The sequence below is a fragment of the Gopherus flavomarginatus genome, chromosome 12, assembly GCF_025201925.1.
Source record: "Gopherus flavomarginatus isolate rGopFla2 chromosome 12, rGopFla2.mat.asm, whole genome shotgun sequence".
Taxonomy (NCBI): Eukaryota; Metazoa; Chordata; order Testudines; family Testudinidae; genus Gopherus; species Gopherus flavomarginatus.
In genome coordinates this window covers 26,143,247-26,168,696 of record NC_066628.1, presented here as the reverse complement: position 1 = coordinate 26,168,696, position 25,450 = coordinate 26,143,247, and the positions used below count along the sequence as shown (strand labels likewise).

Genomic DNA, 25,450 nt, shown 5'->3' with positions numbered 1-25,450 from the left:
GTCCTCATTTGAGAAACGCTGAGTTAGATGGTGCTTCATACTTTCTGTAGATCTGCTTGAGTAGGAAGTCATGTCATGTCTTTACCATGAGCTAGACAGGTGTATCTCTGCTAGAACCTGGGAACTCTGCTTGTATGTTGCCTTGATCCTAATTAAGGTCCACTTATGTGCATCATGGCAAAGTAGACTATTAAACTGTAGCATCGGAGGGATTCCTATGGCCTGCGCCATTGAGCACTGGGACGCAAACCTTCAGACAACCCTGAAATGTGTGTACACAAGCAGTCATTCTCTTTGCAGTGAACCTCCACTAGCCCTGAGAGACCAAGGCTGTAGGCTGCTCCTCCTGTTCTGGCCAGTCCTGTACACATTTTTGTCAGACATAGAAACACCATCCCATAGTCTGCTCCTGATGCCACAGGTTCAGGCTTTATTCCCCTGCAGCAGAGCACTGCTGTCCTGGGCACTGTACTCTGCCCTTCCTGTTTCTCCAGCTACTGAGACAGTTATGGGCCTTTCTTCTGCAGCAGCCTAGGCTTATTCTCATAAACAGTTGAACCATTTGGGCTGGAATTTCCCAAAACATTCCAGCCCGAGACTCCCAAACTGGAAAATTACAGCCCAAATGGTTAATGTTTGACAAAGTTATAAGCAACTGAAAACAGAGTATTATAACGAGAAGAGTTGGGCAGCCCCAATAACAGGCAGCACTAGGAATTCCACTGGCAACAGTGAAAAGCCGTGAGAAGGCTGAAAGGGGACAGTCTGGCTGGGCTCCTTGGATGTTACCAGAGCTGTGGAGCAGTTCAGTGCAGCAAGTCACTGGGACTGACAGGGCCCCAGCTGAGCATGGAGATTACCCACTCCACTGCAGGAGTCACTGTGTGCTACACTGGCTGAGAACTGCCCCTTCTGGCCCTGATCTCTGGGAGTTCACAGCTCCTATTTGTTAGCAGCAGGGACCTCCTCCTCCTATAAAAGCCAGACCTCCCAGGGGCCCAGTCTGGTTAATAGCATAGGAGGAAATTACCCCACTCCCTCCAAGGGGAGGGGCTGACTGTGATTTAAACCAATTTCAGTGCAGGCTCTAGGTAATTTCCCTGTAACCAACCTGCCCCCTTCTATCCATCTCCCCACAGCTGCTTTTCCCCTGCTCCCCTTCTTCAATTCACTGCAACCAAGGGGGCTATAGTGAGAAGGGGAAGAGGAAACAGGATGAGAAAAACATAAACAGCACTTTGTTTCCTGGGGTCTAAGCAAGAAGAGCCCTTCTAAAGCCAGACAGTTTCAGAACTAACACTCCCCCCTCACCCCCAAGAAAACATCTTTACAATGATGGGCTGTTTGAGCTCCCCTGGGTGCACAACTCTCAGCAGGGGCACTTGTGGGCAGGCAGCAGCATCCCTGGCTGCAAAATCAGAGAGATGCAAAGTAACATTGAAGGCAAAGGAAGAAATCTCCTGACAAACTAACAGGCTGTGAAGATGCATGATTCCCACGTGCTGGCAACAGCATGGTCATGGGCAGAAGGGCAGGAGAGGCTTGTGCCACCTGGAGGCAATACCGAGCACTGCAGGAAAAAGCTGTAGGGCCTCCTGCTGGATGGTGATAGGAAGGAGACAGAACCTTTCATCCCCTTCAAAGAGGTGCATTGAGGAGCCGTCTATTATCAAATTTCTGTTCCCCATGTAGATACGTATAGACATGATCAAGTCACCTCTTCGCCTTCTCTTTGTTAATCTGAATACACTGAGCTCATGGAGTTGATCACTATAACGAATGTTTTCTAATCCTTTTCATATCCTATATCATTTCTGTGGCTCTTCTCTGACCCCTCTCCAATTTATCAACATCCTTTTTGAATTGTGGCCACCAGAGCAGGGCACAGGATTTCAGCAGTGGCCACACCAGTGCCAAAGACAGAAGTAAAATAACCTCTCTGCTCCTACTCGAGATCCCCCTGTTTATGCATCCCAGGCTCACATTAGCCCTTTTGGCCACAGCCTCACACCGGGAGCTGCTATTCAGCTAATTATCCCCCACGCTATCCAACTCCTTTTCAGAGTCACTGTTTCTGGGATAGAGGCTCCCCTCCTCTCAGAGTGGCTTGCATTCTTCTGGGGACGGAGGCTGTGGAAGGGCTCCAAGTAGTGCAGAGATCCTGAATGGTGGCTAGCCTGCCTTTCCATTATGGCAGCATTGCAGTGGGTTTGTTCTGGTTGGCTAGGCCAGACTATCCATAGAGAAAAAAGGAGAAATAAGTTGGGAAAGGAGAAACAGACCATTTGGGAAGGGGGAATAGCTTGTACCTCAACTCCACATCCCACATGTTGCTCAGGGTTCAGCTGAACCAGATATGGAACTGGTTCCCTCCCCTCATCTGCGAAGGTTTGATGGAGTGGTGGTAGAGCGTGCGGTCCCCGGAGAAGATGGCAGCCCTGATGGTGATGCTTGCTTGCGCTTTCCTTTCTGTCCACAAGCTTAAACAAGCTGCCAAGTAACCCCAAGAAAAGCAGTGTCTAAAAGGTGGCAGGGTAGCTTGTGCCCTTAAAATTATATCCTTCAAAACACTGTGGTGATTCCAGTGATGGCCCCTTTTGTTCCTAGGGCCATTTTGCTGTGTGGCTCTAGTGATCTGTGCCCTCCCCAGGAGCTTTGATGCCCCCATGTCAATTTTTAGCATAACACACCCAGTTTGTTCCAGTCTCCTTGGCTGCTTATTTCATAAGCAGTTTGCCCTAAGAGGCCCAGATAAGCATTTGTTACCTTTCATCCACCTGAGCACCTTGGTGCACAGGTCTCTGTACAGCATGGCTTCTCCCGTCTCTCAGCCAAAGGATCCTTTTGGAGGCAGTAGCTTGCTTTAGAGCTGGAAGTCATGTTCTCTAGCTCCCTCTGACTAACCAGAACCTCCATGCACTCAGGCTAGCCTTGTACCTTTAGTGGCTGGTCCAAAGAGAGCATCAGAGCCTATTACTGGTGTTAGTTGATTCAGTACTCTTATGGGTCAGCTGGTGGATGCCTGTCCTTTGGTATTAAAAGTCTTTTGGTCAGTCCCTACTCACCGCTTATGCGGGGAAATTACAAAGTGATAGCTTGTGTTGGTATTTCAATTTCAGTGAACCTCGGACATCTGGCATGAGTTTTTCCAGGCACATGTGTAATAACTCCCTGTTATGGCTGGTCTATGTAGATGAAATGTAGCCTACTGCTGCTACCGGCGAGGGAGTTACATCTGCTAATTGCACAACAACTGCTTTTGGAACTTAAGCACACTCCTAACTTTATCTGCTATACTTTGATCAGAACTAGTCTGCACTGGGAACTTTACTGTAGCAGTGTTTTTTGGCTAGTATGAAGTCCTGGAATCTCCAAATTTGTGATGGCTTAGCATGTCATTTGGCTTCTTACTGCATCAGACAGATGCAGAGTGAACTTTCCTCCTCGCAATGCCACAGTTATCCTCTTTTTCAGAATCCTGTGCTTCAGAAGGAAATGGTTGGCCACCTCTGTAGCTAGCCTCTTCCGATATGTGAGTGATGTGTAACTTGACTTTTCTAGTAATTTCCCTCTTGCTGCACAACTGAAGTCTGCACTGGGAACTTTCCAGTTCCTGGCTGTCATTTCCAAATGTCTACCATGCTGCCATAGTTTCAGGAATCATTTCTGTCTTCAGCACTCCTCTTAATGGTTCGGTGGATGTGCAGGAAGCTATTAAGTGTTACTTCAGTTCACTAGCTAGACTGTATAATTAGCATGTTGTAGATGGTGTTTTCAGAAGATAGACATTTGTCTACTGCAGTGGTTTTCAACCTGTGGTCCACAGGTACATAGGCTATGTCTAAGGAGTCTGTGAAAGGTCATGATTACCATAGAACAAGGGTTTTCACCTGTGGTCTGTGTACCCCTGGGGTCTGTAGACTATGTCTAAGATTTCCAAAGGGGTCTGCCCCTCCATGCAAAATTTTTTAGGGGTCTGCAAATGAAAAAGAGATTGAAAAGCACAGTTCTGCTATATTGCGTTATAGATCTAAAGACTTGTCCTGCATCTTCTAAATTACTGTTTTGTGACAAAAACCTGATGGTTTCAACCTAGAGATTATATGTTGGTTGTATCTCCTGGTGGGTTATCATACATCTCACGTAATTTTGGACATTCTTAATAGCAAAGAACACATCTCATCTTTTAAATAGTGCTCAGATTTTCCAAACACTGGTGTCAAAACTCATCTGCATTTGATGCATGCAAATGAATGCAGGTATGAGCTGTAATATGTCATTCACTTTTGTTATCTAACAATAATGTTTGCAAATGTGAAATAAAAATCTTCTTTTTCTTAGGAAGACACTTCCAGACCCAAGGGAGTCTCCGAGACTATTTCTGCTCATTTATAATATTGTCTTGTAGTCCAGGGGTAGGCAACCTATGGCACGCGTGCTGAAGGCGGCACGCGAGTTGATTTTCAGTGGCAGTCACACTGCTCGGGTCCTGGCCACCAGTCTGGGGGCTCTCCTTTTAATTTAATTTTAAATGAAGCTTCTTAAACATTTTAAAAACCTTATTTACTTTACATACAGCAATAGTTTAGTTATATATTATAGACTTGTAGAAAGAGGCCATCTAAAAATGTTAAAATGTATTACCGGCATGCGAAACCTTAAATTAGAGTGAAAAAAATGAAGACTCAGCACACCACTTCTGAATAGTTGCCGACCCCTGTTGTAGTCTTTAATAGCTTCCAGTAGATGGCATTGTGACAATGTATTTTTTCTGGGACCCAATTGCTATTTAACTAGTCTGAAGTTGCATACTTCATTTGCTCATGTGTGAGCAGAGGGTTGTTCAGTTGATTTTTTTTTCTCTAAGCAAGTAAGACAAACAAGGTTTAAAAATATTTTCTTGGTCACTTCAGTAATTCCCTGAAGGGAATAGGAATGTCTTTCTTTCTTTCTTTTTCTTTCTGTTAATCCTCTAATATGTGGATTATGTTTGTTTCTGCTACACACTATTTCACAACCACCTCAGTTCAACAGAGGATTCAACAGTAAATCCTTTACTCAAACCAGAAGGTATTTTTCCTTGTTACTGTACTTTGCTTATTTTACTATTGCCATGCAAGGGGGAGGAGGGAGTCTTCTGAGTGACCGGTTTTGTTTGTTTGGTTTACTTGGTACTACTTCTTTTCTTCGCTAGATCAATACCAGGTTAAAATTATGCAGAAGTTACAGATTTAAGGCTGGAAGAGAATGCTGTCCTCCTCTAGTCTGATGTCCTGCATAACACACGCCATAACTTCTGATTTCCCTAGAGTATGTCTTCTAGAGAGAAAGACATTGTCTTTGTTCCTTATATTCTGTTAGGCTGCATTTTACCTTTATTGCTAGTAAAATCTCCACTAGGGGGGTTAGGCACTGATTTCTTTATCTCAGTAAGCACAAACTGATGTCTTTCTTCTCATGGGGCACTGGCTTGGATGCACTGTGGCTGAGTTGGTAATACATTCCAGTTCTAATCCCAGTGTTTCTTTCACTCATAACGTTTGGAAACTTTCATCTTTGAACTGACATTTTCCCTGTGAGGGGGCTACAGGTCCCATTAGATGCTAAGCACAGAGGATATGAGCTGCTACAGAGGCTTGGCAGTTTAGTTCAAGCTGTAAGAGGTGTTGCTTTTTAACTCGATGTAACGATACGAGGACTCACCCCTGCGGTGCCTCCTGCTGGTCTCTCAGGGAATTAGCTTCCAGCCTCTGAAGCGCCCTCTGTCGGCCAATATCTTGCTACCGCTGGGCCCTTGTGTCCCTCTCGGACCCCAATGCCCCTTTCCACTGGGGTGCTGCCCCCTGGCAGTAACCCCACAGTCTCCGGGTCTCCCCCTTCCAGGGGAACCCCCACCCCCATCTCCACCTCACCTCAGTACATGGCTACTGCCCAGTCCCCATCTAGCCCCTGTTCACTGGGGCAGACTGCAGTATATAAGCCACTCATCACAGGCAAGGGGGGTTTGGACCTGCTTCCTCTGCCCACCCTTGGGCTGCCCCCTGCGACCCCAGTACCTATTCAGCCTTATATTAGGCCTGCAGCCTGCGGGGGCGGGGGGGTTCCAGGCCAGAGCTCCCCAGCCCCTCTGGCCTTCCCCCAGCCTGGCTCCTACCCAGATACGCTCCCCAGCAGCCAGGCCCCTCTGTTTCAAAGGTGAGAGAGAGAGAGAGTGTCTGTCTGCTCCTAACCCACTGCCCTCTTATAAGGGCCAGCTGGGCCCTGACTGGGATGTGGCCACAGCTGAGGCTGCTTCCCCAATCAGCCTGGGCTGCTTGCCACCAGCCACAGCCCTCTCTTGGGCTGTTTTAAGCCCTTTATGACAGGATCGGGGGACCACCCCACTACAGGGAGCATGAGAAGAGTAGGAAAAAACAGACCATGAGTATCAAAACTAATCAGAACTTTTGTTTGAATAGCTCTCTGACAAAAAGGGCTTAGGGGAGAAAGGTGAAATTTGCCACAGAAATAGCCTTCAGTAAGGAAAAGTGCCTTTGCTTGTCCTGGAGAAAACAAATTTAATCAAGTGATGAGCCCTTGAGAGTCTCACACTGCACATGCCCAGTCCATGGGGCACAAGTGAGGCATTCAGCTCACATAAGGCAAAGCTGAGCAAGATCGAGCTACAGAAAGAAATAAATCTCAGTAGGGTTATGGTAAGAGACTTGCAAAGACTGTGCTGCAGAGAATAAGTATCCCTGTCTCTGCCCAAAGCCTGATGCCTTCCTCAGAGAATCAGTGGGCATGGAGAGGTCTCCAATGGACAAGTGGAGAGGGAAGGAATACTATTGGCAGAGCAGTTAGCCTCTGAAAGGCCAGGGCCTGCTGGGAAATTCATACATTTTAAGACCAGAAGGGACCACTGTGTTCATCTAGCCTGCCCACGTGCACAGCACAGGCCATGAAATTGCTCCCAAAACCCCTAGAGCAGCTCTTTTAAAAAGCATCCAGAATTGCCAGTGATGGAGAATGCAGCACAACCCTTGGCAAATTGCTCCAGTCACTGTTAAAAATTTGTGCCTTCTTTCTATCTTCAGCTTCCAGCCACTGGCTCATGTTAGACCTTTCTCTGCTAGATTGAAAAGCCCATTAGCAACTATCTGTTCCCAGTGTAGATACTTACAGACTGTAATAGTCACCCCTTAACCTTCTCTTTGTTAAGCTAAATACATTGAGCTCCTTGAGTGTATGACTCTAAGACAAGTTTTCTAATCTTTTAATCATTCCCATCTTCTTTGAGCCTGCTCCAATTTATCAACATCCTTCTTGAATTGTGGGCACTAGAAAGGAGGGGGTAGGAGAGTAACCTTATCATCTGGTTTGTGAGGGTATGGCTACATTTGGAATTTCAAAGCGCTGCCGCAGCAGCGCTGCAGGAGCGCTGCTGCGGCAGCGCTTTGAAGTGTGAGTGTAGTCAGAGCGGCAGCGCTGGGAGAGAGCTCTCCCAGCGCTGCATGTAAACCACATCCTTTACGGGTGTAGCGTGCAGCGCTGGGAGCCGCGCTCCCAGCGCTGCTGCCCTGATTACACGGACGCTTTACAGCGCTGTATCTTGCAGCGCTCAGGGGGGTGTTTTTTCACACCCCAGTTGCAGCGCTGTAAAGTGTGAGTGTAGCCAAGCCCAGTCACTGGCTCAGCTCTAGACAGGTTTGTCTCAGACCTAGATGGGTGAATGGCATTCCCTGCAGGTTATTCTAGGCACTTTCCCAAGCCTCCCAAGCTGAAGCTGTGCACTAATATCTGTCAGTGAATTTGCCAAAATTGCCAGTGGATTTTAAAGCTGAAATCTACCAAATGAGGTTTGCCAAATAGATAATGTTATAGCCCCGTGGTTCTTAACCAGGGGTCCGGGGGCCACAAGCAGGCTTCAGGGGGTCTGCCAAGCAGGGCCAGCGTTAGACTCATTGGGGCCCAAGGTGGAAAGCCAAAGCCCCACCACATGAGTCTGAAGCCCAGGGTCCTGAACCTGTCACTCGGGGTTGAAGCCAAAGCCTGAGTACTGTAGCTTTGTGGGGGCCCCCTGTAGCATGGGACCCCAGGCAACTTCCCTGTTTGCTACCCCCTAACATTATCCCTGGCTTTTATTTGCAGAAAAACAGTTGTTGTGGCACAGGTGGAACATGGAGTTTTTATAGCATGTGGAGGGGGCCTCAGAAAGAAAAAGGTTGAGATAGCTATAATGGACCGGGGGTATGAAGGCAGTTGATCGGGTTTATTGTAAACAAAGCATGGTCCTACTGACCCGGATCAATTTCTACAGTTAAACTAGCAGGCTATAGTGGACCAGGGGCTGCTCTCGGGCCCCCCACACTGCAGGCAGGTGGTCAGGATCAATTCCAAATTCCTTCATATCTTGCTTGCATATGTCTTTATAGCGAAGCTTGGGACATCCTGTTGTTCTTGCTCCCTCTGATAGCGCCCCGTATAGCTTGTCCTTGGGTGTGCATGTCCTTCCAGCCTAGATGGCCCAGCCAGCGCAGTCGTCTTTGCTTTAGCAGGGCTGTCACACTTGGTAAATTAGCCCTTTGAAGAACCTCTGTGTTAGTGACTTTATCTTGCCATTTGGTGTTGCGTATGTGGCGTAAACAGTGTAGGTGGAAACTGTTTAACCTTTTCTCCTGATGAGCATAAGTTGTCCATGTTTCCCCACCATACACAAGAGTGCTGAGGACGCAGGCTTGGTACACTAGCATTTTGGTCTTGATGCTCAGCTTTGAGTTGTTCCATGCTCTTTTAATTAGTCTGCTAAAGGTGGTGGCAGCCTTTCCTATGCGAACATTTAGTTCTTCATCCAGTGAGAGGTCTGTGGTCACTGTAGAACCTGAATAGCTGAACTTTTGGACTATGTCTAGCTGGTTTGCATTTAAGGTACTTGAAGGATCTTGTGAAACTCCCTCTCCTAATACAACTGTTTCCTTGATGCTGATGGTAAGAGCAAATGCCTGAAAGGCACTTGAAAGGCGATCTGTGAGTTCTTGTAGTAGATCTTCATTGTGGGCTATGAGGACAGCATCATCGGCGAACAGCTGATTAGCACTTTTTTGACTTTGGTCTTTGACTTAAGTCAGAATGGGTTGAAGAGTTTCACATCTCTATTGTTATTGAAAAAAAATGTAGAATCTTGCAATTAATGGCCATGGCAATAAAATGGCTTAAACAACATGCCAAAATACTGGTCAGGCAAGTAATGGAAATAACCAGAGAAGTCGAAGAGGTAACCCAGGCTTTGGAAGAAGCATCCCAGGCTGTCGAGCACTGGAAAGCCCAAGCTCTTTTAGCAGGGCAACAGTCAGTCTAGAGGCATGATATACTCAAACAAATAAAGCAGGAAAATAAAAAGTTGGAAACAACTGTGGAAAACCTACAAAAGAAAGGTGCCATCCCCTGTTACCCAGCAACAGACTTCAATAGCTTTAATAATGCCTGCAGGATGGGGACAGAAATGAAAACAGGTGGCCCTAGCCAAACTAGAAGATGGAACATGGGATAAATGGAATGGATGCTGCCTTGGGGACATGTGGAATGACCCATGGAGGCCACCATCCAATAGCCTATGGGCAGGGCTACTGCACCGCAACCACCACCTTCTGATGAGGACCAGACTTTGGAAAAACTTTCACCAAAACCTAGATCAATTCCTGTTAAAACAGGAACATTGGGTGAAGAAGAGAGGGGGAGCCCAGAATTGTAAATTGAGCATGGCACCTCACCAATACCTCGATTCACCCTTGAAATCACTCCACGTATAACTCAAAGCGGATTGAAATTATTGAGAGAGAGAGAACAGGCAACTCAGAAATTAGAAAACAATCTGAAACAGTCATGGCTCCACAGTGATTGTGAAAGAAGAGATAATATTGCACCCTAATACACTATACCCCTCATCCACCTCGAGCTAGTGATTTAACAGCCAAGCTCGATGCCTTAAAAATCAATGAATTAACTGTCCTAGTAGGAGATGCTGGTCCTCTGCCTTCTGAAAATGTTAACATGTTTTTGGCACGGTTACACAAATGTACACAATTCCTAAAAGCAGTGGGGATTACCGTTGTACATGAGCCATTGCTAGTACAAACTTTGCTAGTATATTAAGTTGTCACACTGTTGGTTTTGACGACGATGTTACTCAAATGGTTCAAAAGCATTTTAAACTATCTTGTGGGTTAGCTGCATTAAAAGGTATTACAAGAATGTCAGGTGAGGCTCCTGCCAAGCTGGCTGACAGATTCAAATGTACATTATGTTAACTGCAGGAAAGATTAATCTTAAGGAGTTAAAGCAGTGTTACAAGTGCTGCCTTCAGGAGTAGCCATGGAATGAATAGAGGCAGAGGAATGAACAGAGAGGGTGAATGAGCGTCACCTGGAGTACTGAAGCAGGAGAATCAGGATCTTAAAGGAGAGAAAGAGAAGTTACAAGCACAACTGCAGGCATGTATGGTTAGTAGAGTTTCTAAGGACGGAGATGATAAGGCTGTAACAAAGGCTGCTGAAGCGATTGCTCTGGCTTCTGGATTGAATGATCCTGTGGTTGGCAATCAGGTAACATAGGACAGCCCTTGCCGAGACTTGAAATGCATTTTTCAGCAACCCATGACAATAGATGTGTGGGGTTGCCCCCACTTAAGCATCCGAGTCAGGGACGGGCTTGCAGATTTTCTATTGGATTCTAATGGGGGCAGGAATCCTCATAGTAAAAGACATATTTAGTGCATACTCAGTCACAGACTCTGTACAAATACAGGAAATATCAGGAAATAAGCAGTCACAAACAGTAAAAACACTACCTCTCCAGTTTGGTGGCCATGCCATTCAGGAGAAGTGTGCTATCGCAGGGAGAGAAAATTTGATTGGAGCTAAAACAATAAAGCAGCTGGGAATAATCATAGATTTCCCAAACACTTGTATCCGACAAGCCCTCACTGTAAAAGAGGGGAAGGACGATGTTAATCTGATCCCCATGGGGCTTGCTAACGCAAACTATAAAAGCAATAATACCGAAAAAGCCACCTCCTGTGCTGAAAGGCTGGGAAACCTGGTGGACTGAAATACAAACTGCATGGGCTGCAGACTCGTTAGATACAAGAAAGGTACAAACTTCAGTTTCACTAGAAGGAGACGTGCATCTACACATTAAACAATATCCAATACCTCAGGAAGCAAAGAAATCACTAAGACAAATCATAGAAGAACTGGAAAAACAGAAATTAACACACAGGTGCTCAGCACCTAACCAATCTGGCCAGTTAAAAAGCCAAATGGAACATGGAGATTAAATATCAACTATAGAGGGATAAACAAAACTGTTTACATCGGGGCCTCCCACAGTAACAGCTCAGCCTGAGCTGGTGGAGGTGGTATCCCCCGAAATGAAATGGTTTTCTGTACTGGATGTGGCAAGTGGGTTTTGGGGTTTACCTTTGAGTCCAGAATCCCAGTATCGAATGGCTTTTGTATTCCAGGGTACTCAATATTGCTGGAATGTTTTGCCTATGGGGTATTGCAGTGCACCCATAATATTCCATGTTGCTGTGAGGAACATGCTGGAAAAGGAAGGATTGTTACAAACGGGAAAGATAATTCAGTATCCCGAGAGTCAGGACCGGCGCTAGGGGTTTTGAGCTCCCTAGGCAGACGGCAATTTCGCCACCCCGTGCGCTGGTCCTGCGGCTCCGGTGGAGCTGCCGCAGTGGTGCCTGCAGACGGTCCGGTGCTCCGTGGAGCTGCCGCAGTCACGCCTGCGGGAGGTCCACTGGAGTCGCGCAAGCAGCCGACCGTCCGAAGGCATGACTGCGGCAGCTCCACCGGAGCCGCCTGCTGCCCCCTCCGGCAAAACGGCGCCCACCATTTATTCTGGCACCCTAGGTGATTGCCTAGGCTGCCTAAATGGTAGCGCCGGCCCTGCCGAGAGTCCAACAAAACAAAAGAGTGCCCCAAGAATTGAACAATCACCACCTAAGAGCTGGACATACCAGCAAGTGGGACTTGGGAATTGAGCTAGGGAGTAAGGTTTCAAGTGACTGGAAGAAGGGGGCTTTTTGGAGCGACCCAGAAGCCTGGACCGGGCTGGAGAGGAGACAAGAGGCTATGAGACAGAGAGAGGGCCAGAGGTGGAGTCCATCACAGCTCGGCTGGCTCAGCAGGGCACTGGTTTGACCAGATGAACTGTGACTAAACTTCTGCCTCTTTGTGCCAACCTAAGAACTCTCCAATTTTGTGTGCTATGTGGCTGATAAGTGGTAACCCTGACCTTGATTCCTGGAGGTTTCATCACTTGAACTAGTCTTTAATTAAAGATTAACCTTTAATTCCTGGAGACTCCAGGACACCCCTCGAGGGTTGGCAACCCTAATCCCGCCCACCAGGTTTTCCGCCCAGGCCAGATGGAGGCTGGGTCTGTGCCAGCTCCCCACAGCTGCCCACACAGCTCTTACCATGGCCAGGCTGCAGCTCCGAGATCCTGCCTCCTGGCCACAGCTCAATCGAGGTAAGAGCCACACGGGCAGCTGTGGGGAGCCAGCGTGGACCAGGCTTCCACCTGCCCTTGGTGGAGGACACAGGCCCAGGGCTCCTCTCAGGCCTCCTACATCCTGGGCAGGTGAAGGGTCCACATGGCTCCCCACAACTGCCTAGGTTCCCTGGCCGCGCTCTACCAGTTGCTGGCCTGGCCAAGTGGCAGGGCCTCGGGGAGGAAGAGGAGGGGAAGGGGACAGGGTCCATAGCAAAAAGTGGATGGGTCAGGCCCATCTACTTTCAAATGTGGGAGGGCCATGGCCCCATGGCTCACCCTGTTCCGGCACCCCTGCCTAGGGGTCAAGTTCCCAGCAAGAAACTTTCTCCATCCCATAATGCCATCCATATCCATAATTTTTGTGCCTTTTATAACAAATTCCACAGATGATGTGGAAAAAGCTGAAATACCCCATGGTTTTTTTTGCCTCGGTCTTCACAGACAAGGTCAGCTCCCAGACTGCTACAGTGGGCAACACAGTATGGGGAGGAGATGATCAGCCCTCAATGATGAAAGAACAGGTTAAGGACTATTTAGAAAAGCTAGACATGCACAAGTCCATGGGTCCAGAGCTAATGCATCTAAGGGAATTGGCTTATGTGATTGCATAGCCATTGGCCATCATTTTTGAAAATTCATGGTAATCAGGGGAGGTCCCAGACGATTAGAAAAACACAAATATAGTGCCCATCTTTAAAAAAAGGGAAGAAAGAGAACCCGGGGAACTACAGCCTCGCTTTACTCCCCAACAAAATCATGGAGCAGGTCCCCAAAGAATCCATTTTGAAGCACTTGGAGGAGAGGAAGTTGATCAGGAACAGTCAACATAGATTCACCAAGGGCAAGTCATGCCTGACCAACCTGATTGCCTTCTATGATGAGATAACTGGCTCTGCGGATATGGAGAAAGCAGTGGATCTGATATATCTTGACTTTAGCAAAGCTTTTGATATGGTCTCCCACAGTATTCTTGCCAGCAAGTTAAAAAAAATATGGATTGGATGAATGGACTATAAGGTAGATAGAAATCTGGCTAGATTGTCAGGCTCAATGGGTAGTGATTAATGGCTCGATGTCTAGTTGCCAGCCTATATCAAGCAGAGTGCCTCAGGGGTCAGTCCTGGGGCCGATTTTGTTCAACATCTTTATTAATGATCTGGATGGTGGGAGTAATTGCACCCTCAGCAAGTTCGCAGATGACACTAAGATGGGGGGATAAGTGGATATGCTAGAGGATAGGGTCCAGAGTGACCTAGACATATTGGAGGATTGCACCAAAAGAAATCTGCTGAGGTTCAACAAGGACAAGTGCAGAGTCCTGCACATAAGAAAGAAGAATCCCATGCACCGCAACAGGCTGGGGACGGACTGGCTAAGCAGCAGTTCTGCAGAAAAGAACCTGGGGATTACAGTGGACAAGAAGCTGGATATGAGTCAGCAGTGTGCCCTTGTTGCCAAGAAGACCAACGGCATATTGGGCTGCATTAGTAGAAGTATTGCCGGCAGATCAAGGGTAGTGATTATTCCCCTCTATTCGGCACTGGTGAGGCCACACTTGGAGTACTGCATCCAGTTTTGGTCCCCACCACTGCAGAAATGATGTGGACAAAGTACAGAGAGTCCAGCGGAGGGTAACGAAAATGATTAGGAGGTTGTGGCACATGACTTAGGAGAGGCTGAATGAACTGAGCTTATTTAGTCTGCAGAAGAGAAGAGTGAGGGGGTATTTGACAGGAACTTTCAGGAGATTCAGGAGGACTGGAAAAGGGCAAATATAGTGCTACTCTGTAAAAAGAGGAATAAGGACAACCGGGGGAATTACAGACCAATCAGCTAAACTTCAGTACCCAGAAAGATAATGGAGCAAATAATTAACCAATCAATTTGCAGACACCCAGAAGACAATAAGAAGATAAGTAATAGCATGGATCTGCCAAGAACAAATCGAGTCCAATCAACCTAATAGCTTTCTTTGACAGGGTAACAAGCTTTGTGGATGGGGGAAACAGTAGACGTGTTATATCTTGACTTTAGTAAGGCTTTTGAAACTGCCTCTCGTGACCATCTCATAAACAAACTCGAGAAATGCAACCTAGACGGAGCTACTTTAAGGTGGGGTCATAACTGGTTGGAAAACCATTCCCAGAGAGTAGTTATCAGTGATTTACAGTCAAACTTAAAGGGCATATCAAGTGGGGTCTGACAGGGATCAGTTCTGGGTCCAGTTCTGTTCAATATCTTCATCAATGATTTAGATAATGGCATAGAGACTACAGTTATAAAGGTTGCAGATGATATCAAGCTGGGAGGGGTTGCAAATGCTTTGGAGAGTAGGATTAAAATTCAAAATGATGTGGATAAACTGGAGAAATGGTCTGAAGTAAATAGATTAAATTCAATAGGGACAAATGCAAGGTACTCCTTAGTACAATTAAATGCATACAAAAAGGGAAATGATTGCTGGCGGAAAGAGCTGGGGGTCATAGTGGATCACAGGCTAAATATGAGTCAACCGTGTAACACTGTGGCAAAACAAGCAAACATCATTCTGGGATGTATTAGCAGGAGTGTTGTAAGCAAAACACAAGAAGTAATTCTTCTTCCAGTGCTGTCCCTGTGAGTGCTCCTCTCCAGGTGATGGTGCATCCCGGCGCAGCTGATCAGAGATCTTCAGTAGCAGTGCCTGGTTGGGACGCACATGCTCAGTTGCTGTCTTGCAGGCTCGTTAGAGTCTGCTTGAGCATGCGTGTCCCACGCCCCCCTCAGTTCCTTCTCAACTGTCCTCGGCTGAAGACAGGACTCAGGGCAGTGCTGATCCTCTTTCCTGGTCTCTGAAGGAAACAGTTACAAAGAACATAGAAATAGTTAGTAACATCCCAGTTTTTTCCCCCCTTAGAATAGTTACTTAGTTTAAAAAACAAACAAACAAAAAAACCCCTTCCTTTTCCTCAAGTTTGTCTCCTGCTAAGATGCTCTCCCCTGGCATTCCTAGTGCAATAATCTCAGGGGCATCAGGATTCAAGAAATGTGCTCCCTGTCAAGATTTTATGCCAGGGTCTGATCGACACTCACGTTGTGTGAAGTGCCTCAGCGAGACACATGTCCATGTCAAGTGTGTCCATTGTACGAGCCTCAAAACCAGGGCTCATCCTGACAGGGACCTGTGGCTGAAAATGCTTCTGATGGAGAAATCCCTACAACCGCCTCTGGAGACGGGCAATGACAAGCCCTCTCCCTCACACTCCCCAGCCTAGTCCAAACCAGTTAGGAGCATGGCTTCACCCTCTCAGGCAAAGGCAGGAAGCCCAACTGGCTTTGCGCAGAGACTTTCACAAGGGTAAAGGATCTCCTGCGAGATCCTTACCCTCAGTGCTGACAGTGCCGAAGGCAGGTGCCTCCGACCATCCCAGCACCTCAGCTACGTCTCCCGCGGAGCGCGGAGGCAGGGACCTGACTTCCTGTCCAGGAAGGTCTCCTCGGCACTGGTCCCCTTGGCACCGAAAATGGACCCTGTGCCGACAAGAACATCAACACCGAGCCTGCCTGCCACTCCTATGGCAGCACTGGACCTCCCGCAGGGCACCTACAAGCAACCCACGGCACTGGGAACAGCTAAACAAGTCCGTTCACACTTGTGAATAGATTGTGCTCAGCGGAATCACAGCCCAGGGAACAGCAGCAAGAGTTCCTAAGTCAGGATGACCTCTCAGTGGCACCTCAGCCTAACTCTCTGTTCCTTGACACACACTGCTCACTCTTTGACCAGCCGCTGTACCCACCTGACCTGGCTACCTTTACTAATAGCGAGCTTTATAAGCAGCAGCAGCTGGAGTTCTCCCTGCCTGCCTCTCCTCCTCCACCGGAACCTTTTGCACCTCAGGTCATGGCTCACAATCACCAGCCTGTTTCCCTACTTTGCTCCCACCCCTCCATGGACGGCACCTTACTTCTGTTATCCTTGGCCTCAGTGGTACCCGTGGCCAGCTCCTACTGCCACTCACCCTAATGCTTCTTCCACCAGACCACAAGATCCTTCTGTTCCTCTGTCTCCAGCTCTGTCTACTTTTAGAGCGCCTGAACCCACCCTGCAGAGGTGGGCTATGGACCATACCCTGATTCACCGACTCCTTTCTCTCCATCAGCTCCAAACAGAGCCCTCATGCCTCCATCTCCACAGAATGTGGACGACTTTAAACAATTCCAATAATTTTTTAAGAGAGTGGCACTCAGCCAGGACATCCCTTTAGAGGAGGTCTAGGACCCACAACACAGGCTCCTCAAAATCCTCCAAACCTCTGGCCCTTAAAAGATCATGCTTCCCATAAATGAAGCAGTGCTAGAACCAGCTGACACCCTCTGGGAGACACCAGCCTCTATCTTACCAACTTGCAAAAAGGCTGAACGTAAAGATTGTGTTCCTACTAAGGACATAGACTTCTTATTCTCCCATCCACAACCAAATTCTCTTGTAGTAGATGCAGTGACACACAGGACGAAACAGCTGCACTACCACCCACCCCTCAAGACAAGGATCTCAAACACCTTGACCACTTGGACCGCAAGGTTTATACCTCCTCCACTCTGCAGTTCAGAATTGCAAACTATTCCGCCCTACTTGCAAGCTATGACTTTGATAACTACAATAAACTCTTTGATTTTACCTCTCATATTCCAGATCACAGGAGAGCAGACTAAGTCAGCCCTTGTCGAGGGCCAATTAGTCTCCAGAACAGCCCTACAAGCATCTCTAGACATGGCGGACACAGCAGCCTGCGCTACCACAACTGCAGTGGTTATGCACAAATCTTCCTGGTTCTCTGCATCCAATATCCCCAACGACCTGCAGACCAAAGTGGAGGATCTCCTCTTTGATAAAGATAAACATTTTCCAAAAAAAACACGACCAAGTTCTTCACACCATGAAAGACTCTAGAGAGACCCTGCGTACTGTGGGCATTTACCCATCCTTTCCCAGAAGACAGTGGTATCAACCTTATCAGAGGCCACGCACACAACAGTATCATCGTCCTCAGCCCAGACTGAGAGGGGACATAACAGTTTTCAAGTACATAAAAGTTTGTTACAAGGAGGTGGGAGAAAAATTGTTCTTGTTAACCTCTGAGGATAGGACAAGAAGCCATGGGCTTAACTTGTAGCAAGGGCAGTGTAGGTTGGACATTAGGAAAAACTTCCTGTCAGGGGGTTAAGCACTTGAATAAATTGCCTAGGGAGATTGTGGATTCTCTGTCATTGGAGGTTTTTAAGAGCAGTTTAGACAAACACCTGTCAGGGATGGCCTAAATCAGTGGTTTTCAAAGCCGGTCCACCGCTTTTTCAGGGAAAGCCCCTGGTGGGCCGGGCTAGTTTGTTTACCTGCTGCGTCCACAGATTCGGCCAATCGCGGCTCCCATTGGCTGCGGGAAGCAGAGCAGGCCGAAGGATGTGCTGGCCGCCCTTCCCGCAGGAAACCCACTCACTGCAGTTACATCCTATGTATTCCAGGCCTCAGAAATGCTTGGTCTGGCTTGTGTCTGGCGTGAGCCACCTCTCTGTGTATGTGAGAGGGGGAGCAGCTGTAATGCATTGGGATTTAGCCTTCGGCTGTCCTGCTTTTTGGGCTCTATACAGCTGAGACTAATGAAAGCTCTTTGCTTTGGCTAATTCAGTCCCTAGCCTGGACTGATTAGTGCCATGTATGGAAACCTCTGTCATCTATTTACTCTCCGCCAGTTGTTGACACTCTGCAGGAGATGCTCAGGGTTGTACTGCATCAACCCCAAAGCATGGATGGCAGAGTTCCTGTTGCCCTCTCTGTACCGTGCCCCATGGCTATCACCTTCTGGTCCTTTTCTGTGCCCTGGACACTTGGCTCACTTCTCATTTCTCATTCACTCAGGTCACGTCGCTTGTGTTCAGAATTGTTTCCCTGATCAGGTCGCTTGGGGCCTGGTCCAGCAAGATATATTCCCTCATGCAACATCTTCAGGCTCCTTTGGCCACTCTGTACCCACTTACCACTGTGGTGATGGCATCTCTGACTGAGGAATGCTGAGTACAACTCCCATGAGAGCCCTCTGCAGAAAGCTGCAGCTCAAGAGGCAATTCCTGGCAGAGCAGAAAGACTGCAAACATCAAGCTTCCAGCTGCAGCAAAATATGGAATTGTATGGCATCTTAGTAAAACGCCTAACTCCATGCTCATGGACTCAGAGTCCAAGAGCCCTGACTGAGATGGCTGGGGCAGTTCCCACCTTTTACAGCTCTTGTTTCTGCTCAGGCAGGTGACATTGGGGCTGTTTACACCCCATCCACGTTTTCATGGTTGTCTCTTATGATTATTTCCCTTTGTTTGGGCCATTTAGTTCCTTTGAGTCTTTATCTCTATGGGGTTTGCAATGGGGGAAAAAATAGGCTCCCTCATGTGGTCAAAGAAGCACAAGTGAATCGTGTGCATATGTGTTTCCTCTCAGCTTTAGGCCCTTCCCCAGCAATCCCAGAAATCACTGTTGGTGGGGGTATCCTGGAATCACTGAGGCTAGGAATGTGACAGGAAGGTCTGGCCCACCTTTGTATGCTCTGAGTCACAGGTTATCTTCCTGCGCACACTTTCCTAGCTGAGCTAGTTATATGTTCCTGTGCTTTGTGCTTCTCCTTGGAACTGAAGCTGAAGAGGCAGCAGCAGCAGAGCCATGCATCCCATAACTCTGTTCCACAAGGTGACTGACATGTATTAAGATGGCTTTGACTTTGAGGCTGGTACTGTCTTGTAGTATGAGTTGTAACCTGCTCTGCCTGCAGTGAATGGTGCCACCTTCCTTGTTTGCCTCTGGGCAGGGCCACCTTTTTGGGTTGCTGATCTGAGGCCAGGTCTACACTACAACCTTTTGCTGGCATAGCTGTGATGGTGAAGGGTCTGATTTGTAATGGATAGAGCTGTGCCAGCAAAAGCCGCTAGTGTAGCTGCTGTTCTACAGACAACACTGATCCGTACAGCTTATTTCACTCGGGGGGCTGGAGTCAAGTACCCCGGTGCAGAGCACAGCTTTGCCAGCCGGGCTGTGTCCGCACTAGGAGTGCTTTGCCAGTAGAATATAGCAGTACAGTTGTACCAGAAACATGCTCCTGGCCTCTGACTCTGCGTGGCCGCCACTGCTTCTCTTGAGCCACCTCCGCACCTAAATCCATGCAGTCTGGAGGAGCTCCCGAGCCTGGGGATTCCATCCCGCATAATAGCTGTACAGCCTCACTGCATTGTTTATGTGACCCAGGGGGAGCTGCTGGTAAAAGGCCTTTGTGCCATAGCCACATCTCCTGCCTGAGGTTTTCTGTCCTCTCTCCAGGCTCCTCCTGCACAGACCCTCAGCAGTCAGAATTTGCTGAATCCCACAATCAGCTGCTCACCTAGCAAACACTCATGAAGACAAGGGACCATGGATTCCATGAAGCCACTGCCACCAGTCACAATCCTGGCTCCTTGAAATCACTGTCAGAGAGGGGCAGGACAGAGACCCTAGCTAGGGCTCCTCTCTATACAGTAATTCAGTGTTGCCAACTCCACATAGCAGGAAGTCGCCAGACAAACCCTGAAAAGTCGCTAGATGTTGCAGTTTAAGCATGCAGACAGAGTCAAAAATGTCACTAAACAAAATTTCCACAGAATTTTATATATAAATCCATTCCATGCTCTTCTCACTACATTCTGTTGCACACAAGTCAGTGTCATTATGTCTCAGTTGAGCATGTCCAGGGCTTCTTGGGCTGAGATCACTGTAATCTGCAGGTGAGGAAAAGAAGTCTGTGTAGGCTAATTAAATACTTTGCTAAAGCCAGGTGCACTTTGGTGAGAACAGCACATTAGCCAGGGCTTGTGTTTATGCAAGGTGGCACACCCTATGATGCGTGGAAAAATGGCTAATGAAGTGGGCAGGATGGGGGAGCCAGGTTAGCCGGCAAGGAGAGCTGCACAGATGGAAGATGGGTTGGGATCGCTGTGGGAGGGTGGGCGGAAGCATCGGGCAGTGGGTGGCTCTGCACAGGCCGAACAGGGAGCTGGCAGTGTGGGGCCGAGGCAGGGCAGTGAGTGACCCATTCATTCTGTGACTGTGGCCCATGGCACTGTGCCAAGCTTGTAGAGCCCTGGTGCACTCACTGTGCTGTTCTCTTTGAACAGAAACCACGTGGGAGCGGCCGAGCAGCGTGCCTGGGACCCCCAGGAGCCTCGGGAGCCAGAAGAGTGCTGTGCCTGCAGGTACTGTTTCCTCGGCTGAGCCTGCCCTGGAGGTTTGCCCAGGCAGCCAGGAGGGTGAGGCATTTCCAGCTGGGAAAGGAGCTAAGCGTCCCCCGTGCTCTGGCCTGACAGGCGCTTCCCAGCTCAGGCATGACTGGCGGGCTCCAGGGCAGTGGCTGGTGCCTCTCTCACCATTATCATCTCCCCAGCCCTGAGTGTCACGGAGTGTGGGGGAGTCCGGCCCTGCACCCCTCTTCTTGGGACCCGCAGTAACTCTTAGCCAGCCAGTAAAACAGAAGGTTTATTGGACAACAGGAACACAGGTTACAGCACAGCTTGCAGGCACAGTCAGGACCCCTCCACCGAGTCCTTCTGGGCTTTCAGGGTGCTTGGATCCTAGCTAGGATACCCTGAATTCCGCCCACACAGCCCCAAGCCCAAACTCAAACTGCTTCCCTCCTGCCACTCCCTTCCTTTGTTCCCCTCCCGGGCAAAGGTGTTGACCTTTCCCCTCCCTTACCTAGCTCAGGTTACAGGCCCTGGCATCGTCCATCCCCTAAAGTCCTCCCCTGCTCTCCCACTCCCCACACAGACAGTCCCTACTGCATCACATCTCTCCCCCCTTCGAGACTGAACTGAGCAGGGTCACTCTGCCCAGTGACCTGGGGAAGTTCAGGGCCCCCTCTCCGGGACAACGCATCCGCTGTCAGGTTGGCACTTCCCTTCACATGAACCACGTCCATGTCATAGTCCTGCAGGAGCAGGCTCCACCTCAGGAGCTTTGCGTTGGCTCCTTTCATCTGGTGCAGCCAGGTCAGGGGAGAGTGGTCGGTGTACATGGTGAAGTGTCGCCCAAAGAGATATGGCTCTAGCTTCTTAAGGGCCCACACCATGGCCAGGCATTCCTTCTCGATGGCCGCGTAGCTTTGTTCCTGGGGTAGCAGCTTCTTACTCAGGTACACGATGCGGGGTCTCTCCCCCTTTTCATCCTCCTGCATTAACACTGCCCCCAGTCCCGTGTCTGAGGCATCGGTGAACACCATAAAGGGTTTGTCAAAATCTGGGTTTTCCAGAACTGGGCCACTAACCAGAGCCTCCTTCAGCGCCCGGAAAGCCTCCTGGCACTGCTCAGTCCAGATCACCTTGTCTGGCTTCCCCTTTTTGCACAGTTCAGTGATGGGGCTGGCTATGGCACTAAAGTGGGGCACGAACCTTCGATAGTACCCCGCCATCCCAATAAAGGCCTGGACCGGCTTTTTGGTTTGGGGAGCAGGCCAGTCTCTGATCACCTCCACCTTGGCTGGTTCCGGCTTCAGGCAGCCGCTCCCCACCCGATGGCCCAGGTAAGATACTTCAGCCATCCCCACCTTGCACTTCTCAGCCTTGACTGTTATCCCAGCCTTTCGGAGTCGGTCCAGGACTTGTTTAACCTGGGACATGTGGTCCTCCCAGGTCTGTCTGAAGACGCAGATGTCGTCAATATACGCCACGGCAAAACTCTCCATCCCCCGCAGTAGCTGATCCACCAGGCGCTGGAAGGTGGCCGGCGCTCCCTTGAGGCCGAAGGGCAGGGTCAGAAACTCATAGAGCCCCAGAGGGGTGATAAAGGCCGATTTCAGCCTGGCATCTGCGTCCAGCGGCACTTGCCAGTAGCCTTTGGTAAGATCCATAGTGGTGAGGTACCGAGCACCTCCCAGCTTGTCTAGGAGCTCGTCAGGCCTGGGCATAGAGTAGGCATCAGATACTGTGATGGCATTGAGCTTTCGATAGTCCACACAGAACCGGATTGACCCATCCTTCTTGGGGACTAGCATCACTGGCGAGGCCCAAGGGCTGGAAGACGGCTGGATCACCCCCAAAGCCAGCATGTCCCTGACCTCTCTTTCAAGATCCTGGGCAGTTTTACCAGTGACCCGAAAAGGGGAGCATCTTATAGGGGGATGTGACCCGGTCTCCACCCGGTGGACAGTCAAATTAGTGCGTCCAGGCTGGCTGGAAAACAGCTGTCGGTATAGATGCAGCACCCCCCTGATCTCAGCGTGCTGGCCCGGGGTCAGTTGATCAGAGAGGGGAATTGCCTCCAGGGGGGAACCAGCCTTTGTCCCAGGGAATAGATCTACTAAGGGGTCATCTCCCTGCTTCTCCCAATGTCCACACACGGCCAACACCACATTCCCCCTGTCATAGTATGGTTTCATCATGTTCACATGGTACACCCGACGGTGATGTGTCCGGTTTGACAGCTCCACCACATAGTTTACCTCATTCAGTTGCTTGATAACCTTGAAGGGCCCTTCCCAGGCGGCCTGGAGTTTGTTTCTCCTCACGGGGATGAGAACCATCACCTGATCCCCGGTGGCGAAGGCACGGGCTCGTGCTGTGCAGTCATACCAGACCTTCTGCCTCCTCTGGGCTCGGGCCAGATTCTCCCTGGCCAGGCCCATGAGCTCGGCCAGTCTTTCCCGGAAGGTCAGGACATACTCCACCACTGACTCTCCCTCGGGAGCGGCCTTCCCCTCCCATTCGTCCCTCATCAGGTCTAGGGGCCACCTCACCCGCCTTCCATACAACAGTTTGAAAGGTGAAAACCCAGTAGATTCCTGGGGTACCTCCCTGTACGCAAACAGCAGGTGAGGTAAGTACTTGTCCCAATCTTGTGGGTGCTGGTTCATAAATGTTTTTAGCATCATCTTCAGCATCCCGTTGAACCTTTCTACCAACCCGTTGGACTGGGGGTGATACGCTGAGGCCCAGTTGTGCTGGACCCCACATTTCTGCCATAAGGACCGGAGCAGGGCCGACATGAAGTTGGACCCCTGGTCCGTTAAGACCTCCTTGGGGAACCCCACCCAGCTGAAAATTGTCAGCAGCGCATCTGCCACTGTGTCTGCTTCGATAGAGGACAAGGCCACCGCCTCGGGGTAGCGAGTGGCAAAATCCACCACCACCAGGATGTATTTCTTCCCTGACCGGGTCGTCTTGCTGAGGGGTCCCACTATGTCCATGGCCACCTTCTGGAAAGGTTCTTCTATGATGGGTAAAGGCCTCAAAGCCGCTTTCCCCTTGTCCCGGGCCTTCCCCACCCTCTGGCAGGGGTCACAGGATTGGCAGTACTGTCGGACATGGGTAAAGACCCCAGGCCAGTAAAAGTTCTGTAGCAGCCTCTGCCTGGTGTGCCGGATTCCCTGGTGCCCTGCGAGAGGGATGTCATGGGCCAGGTACAACAGCTTGTGACGGAACTTCTGGGGAACCACCAGCTGCCTCCTGATCCCCCATGACTCTACTTCCCCTGGGGGAGCCCATTCTCGGTACAGGAACCCCTTCTCCCACAGGAACCTCTCCTTGCAACCTCTCCTCATGGTCTGTACCGCACTAAGGTCAGCCCGGTCCCTGTGCTTCCGCAAGGAGGGATCTTTCTGCAACTCGGCCTGGAACTCAGCAGCTGGGACAGGGATGGGGACCGGCTCTCTCTTGCTGGCTGGGTCTGAGGCCGCAGCCTCTCTGAACCGTGCCCCTGGGCGTTCCCCGCTCCCTGGGTTAGGGTCCTGCACCTCGGGTCGAGTACCTTCCCCGTTGTCGGGGAGCAGTGCCCTTTGCCGACTCTGACTACGAGTCACGACCAGGGCACTCTGGGTGTTACTAGGCCAGTCCTCAAGGTCCCCTCCCATTAACACGTCAGTGGGCAAATATTGGTGTACCCCCACATCCTTGGGGCCCTCCTTGGCCCCCCATTTCAGGTGTACCCTTGCCACGGGTACCTTGAATGGGGTCCCGCCCACACCCATCAGGGTCAGGTAGGTGTCGGGCACCATCCGATCTGAGGCCACCACCTCGGGCCGGGCCAGCGTCACCTCTGCGCCCGTGTCCCAGTACCCAGTGACCTTCCTCCCATCCACTTCCAGGGAAACAATGCACTCTTTCCGGAGGGGCAGCCCCGCGCCCACCCGGTAAACCAAAACCCCGGAACCTGGAGCATCCACAGGTGGTATGTTGCCAGCCCCCCTTTCCTGGGAATGTAGCCCCTCCTCCGATTGGGTTTTTACCCAGTCCACCCTCTGCGGATTGGGTCTGCTTGGTCTGTCCCTGAGCTTGGGGCACTGGGCCCGTATGTGACCTCGTTGGCCACAGCGATAGCAGCCCATATCTCGTGGGTCCCCTTGAGTGGGTCGGAGGGACCTGCCGCTGGATGTTCCCCTTTTGGGGGGGGGTTCTCCATAGGCCCCTTTTGGGAGGTCCCATGATGACTCTCTCTCTGCGTTGAGGCAGGCCTGCTCCTTCGAGACTCCTCCCTGCCATCCCCTGCCCAACTGTCCACAAATTGGTCGGCCAGCTGGCCTGCATGCTGCGGGTTCTCCGGCTTCTGGTCCATCAACCACAGCCTCAGGTCGGACGGGCACTGCTCGTACAGGTGCTCCAGTATGAATAGGTCAAGCAGGTCCTCTTTAGTTTGGGCCCCAGCTGTCCACTTGCGAGCATACCCCTGCGCCCGGTTGACCAGTTGTAGGTATGTAACCTCACGGGTTTTACGCTGGCTCCGGAACTTTTTCCGGTACATCTCGGGAGTCAGCCCAAACTCGCGGAGCAGGGCCTGTTTGAACAGTTCGTAGTCCCCTGCCTCCGCCCCTTTCAGTCGGCTGTACACCTCCACGGCTGTGGAGTCCAGTAAGGGGGTGAG

General features: G+C 49.9%; 1 protein-coding gene across 9 annotated transcripts in view; it reads left to right on the top strand.

The window, feature by feature from the left end:
* The window catches only part of GAS7 (growth arrest specific 7), a 255,175-nt gene that overhangs the window by 133,374 nt on the left and 96,351 nt on the right, over window positions 1-25,450 (top strand). For 7 of the 9 annotated variants that reach the window (XM_050919753.1, XM_050919752.1, XM_050919751.1 and 4 more), the window contains one exon: window positions 20,719-20,796. The exons of 1 other annotated variant lie outside the window; for it this stretch is intronic. In XM_050919753.1, coding sequence (XP_050775710.1) covers window positions 20,719-20,796 — 78 coding nt within the window. Of the gene's footprint in view, window positions 1-4,945; window positions 5,071-20,718; window positions 20,797-25,450 lie in introns of those variants that run through there. One more of the 9 variants, XM_050919759.1, reaches the window with a different exon arrangement.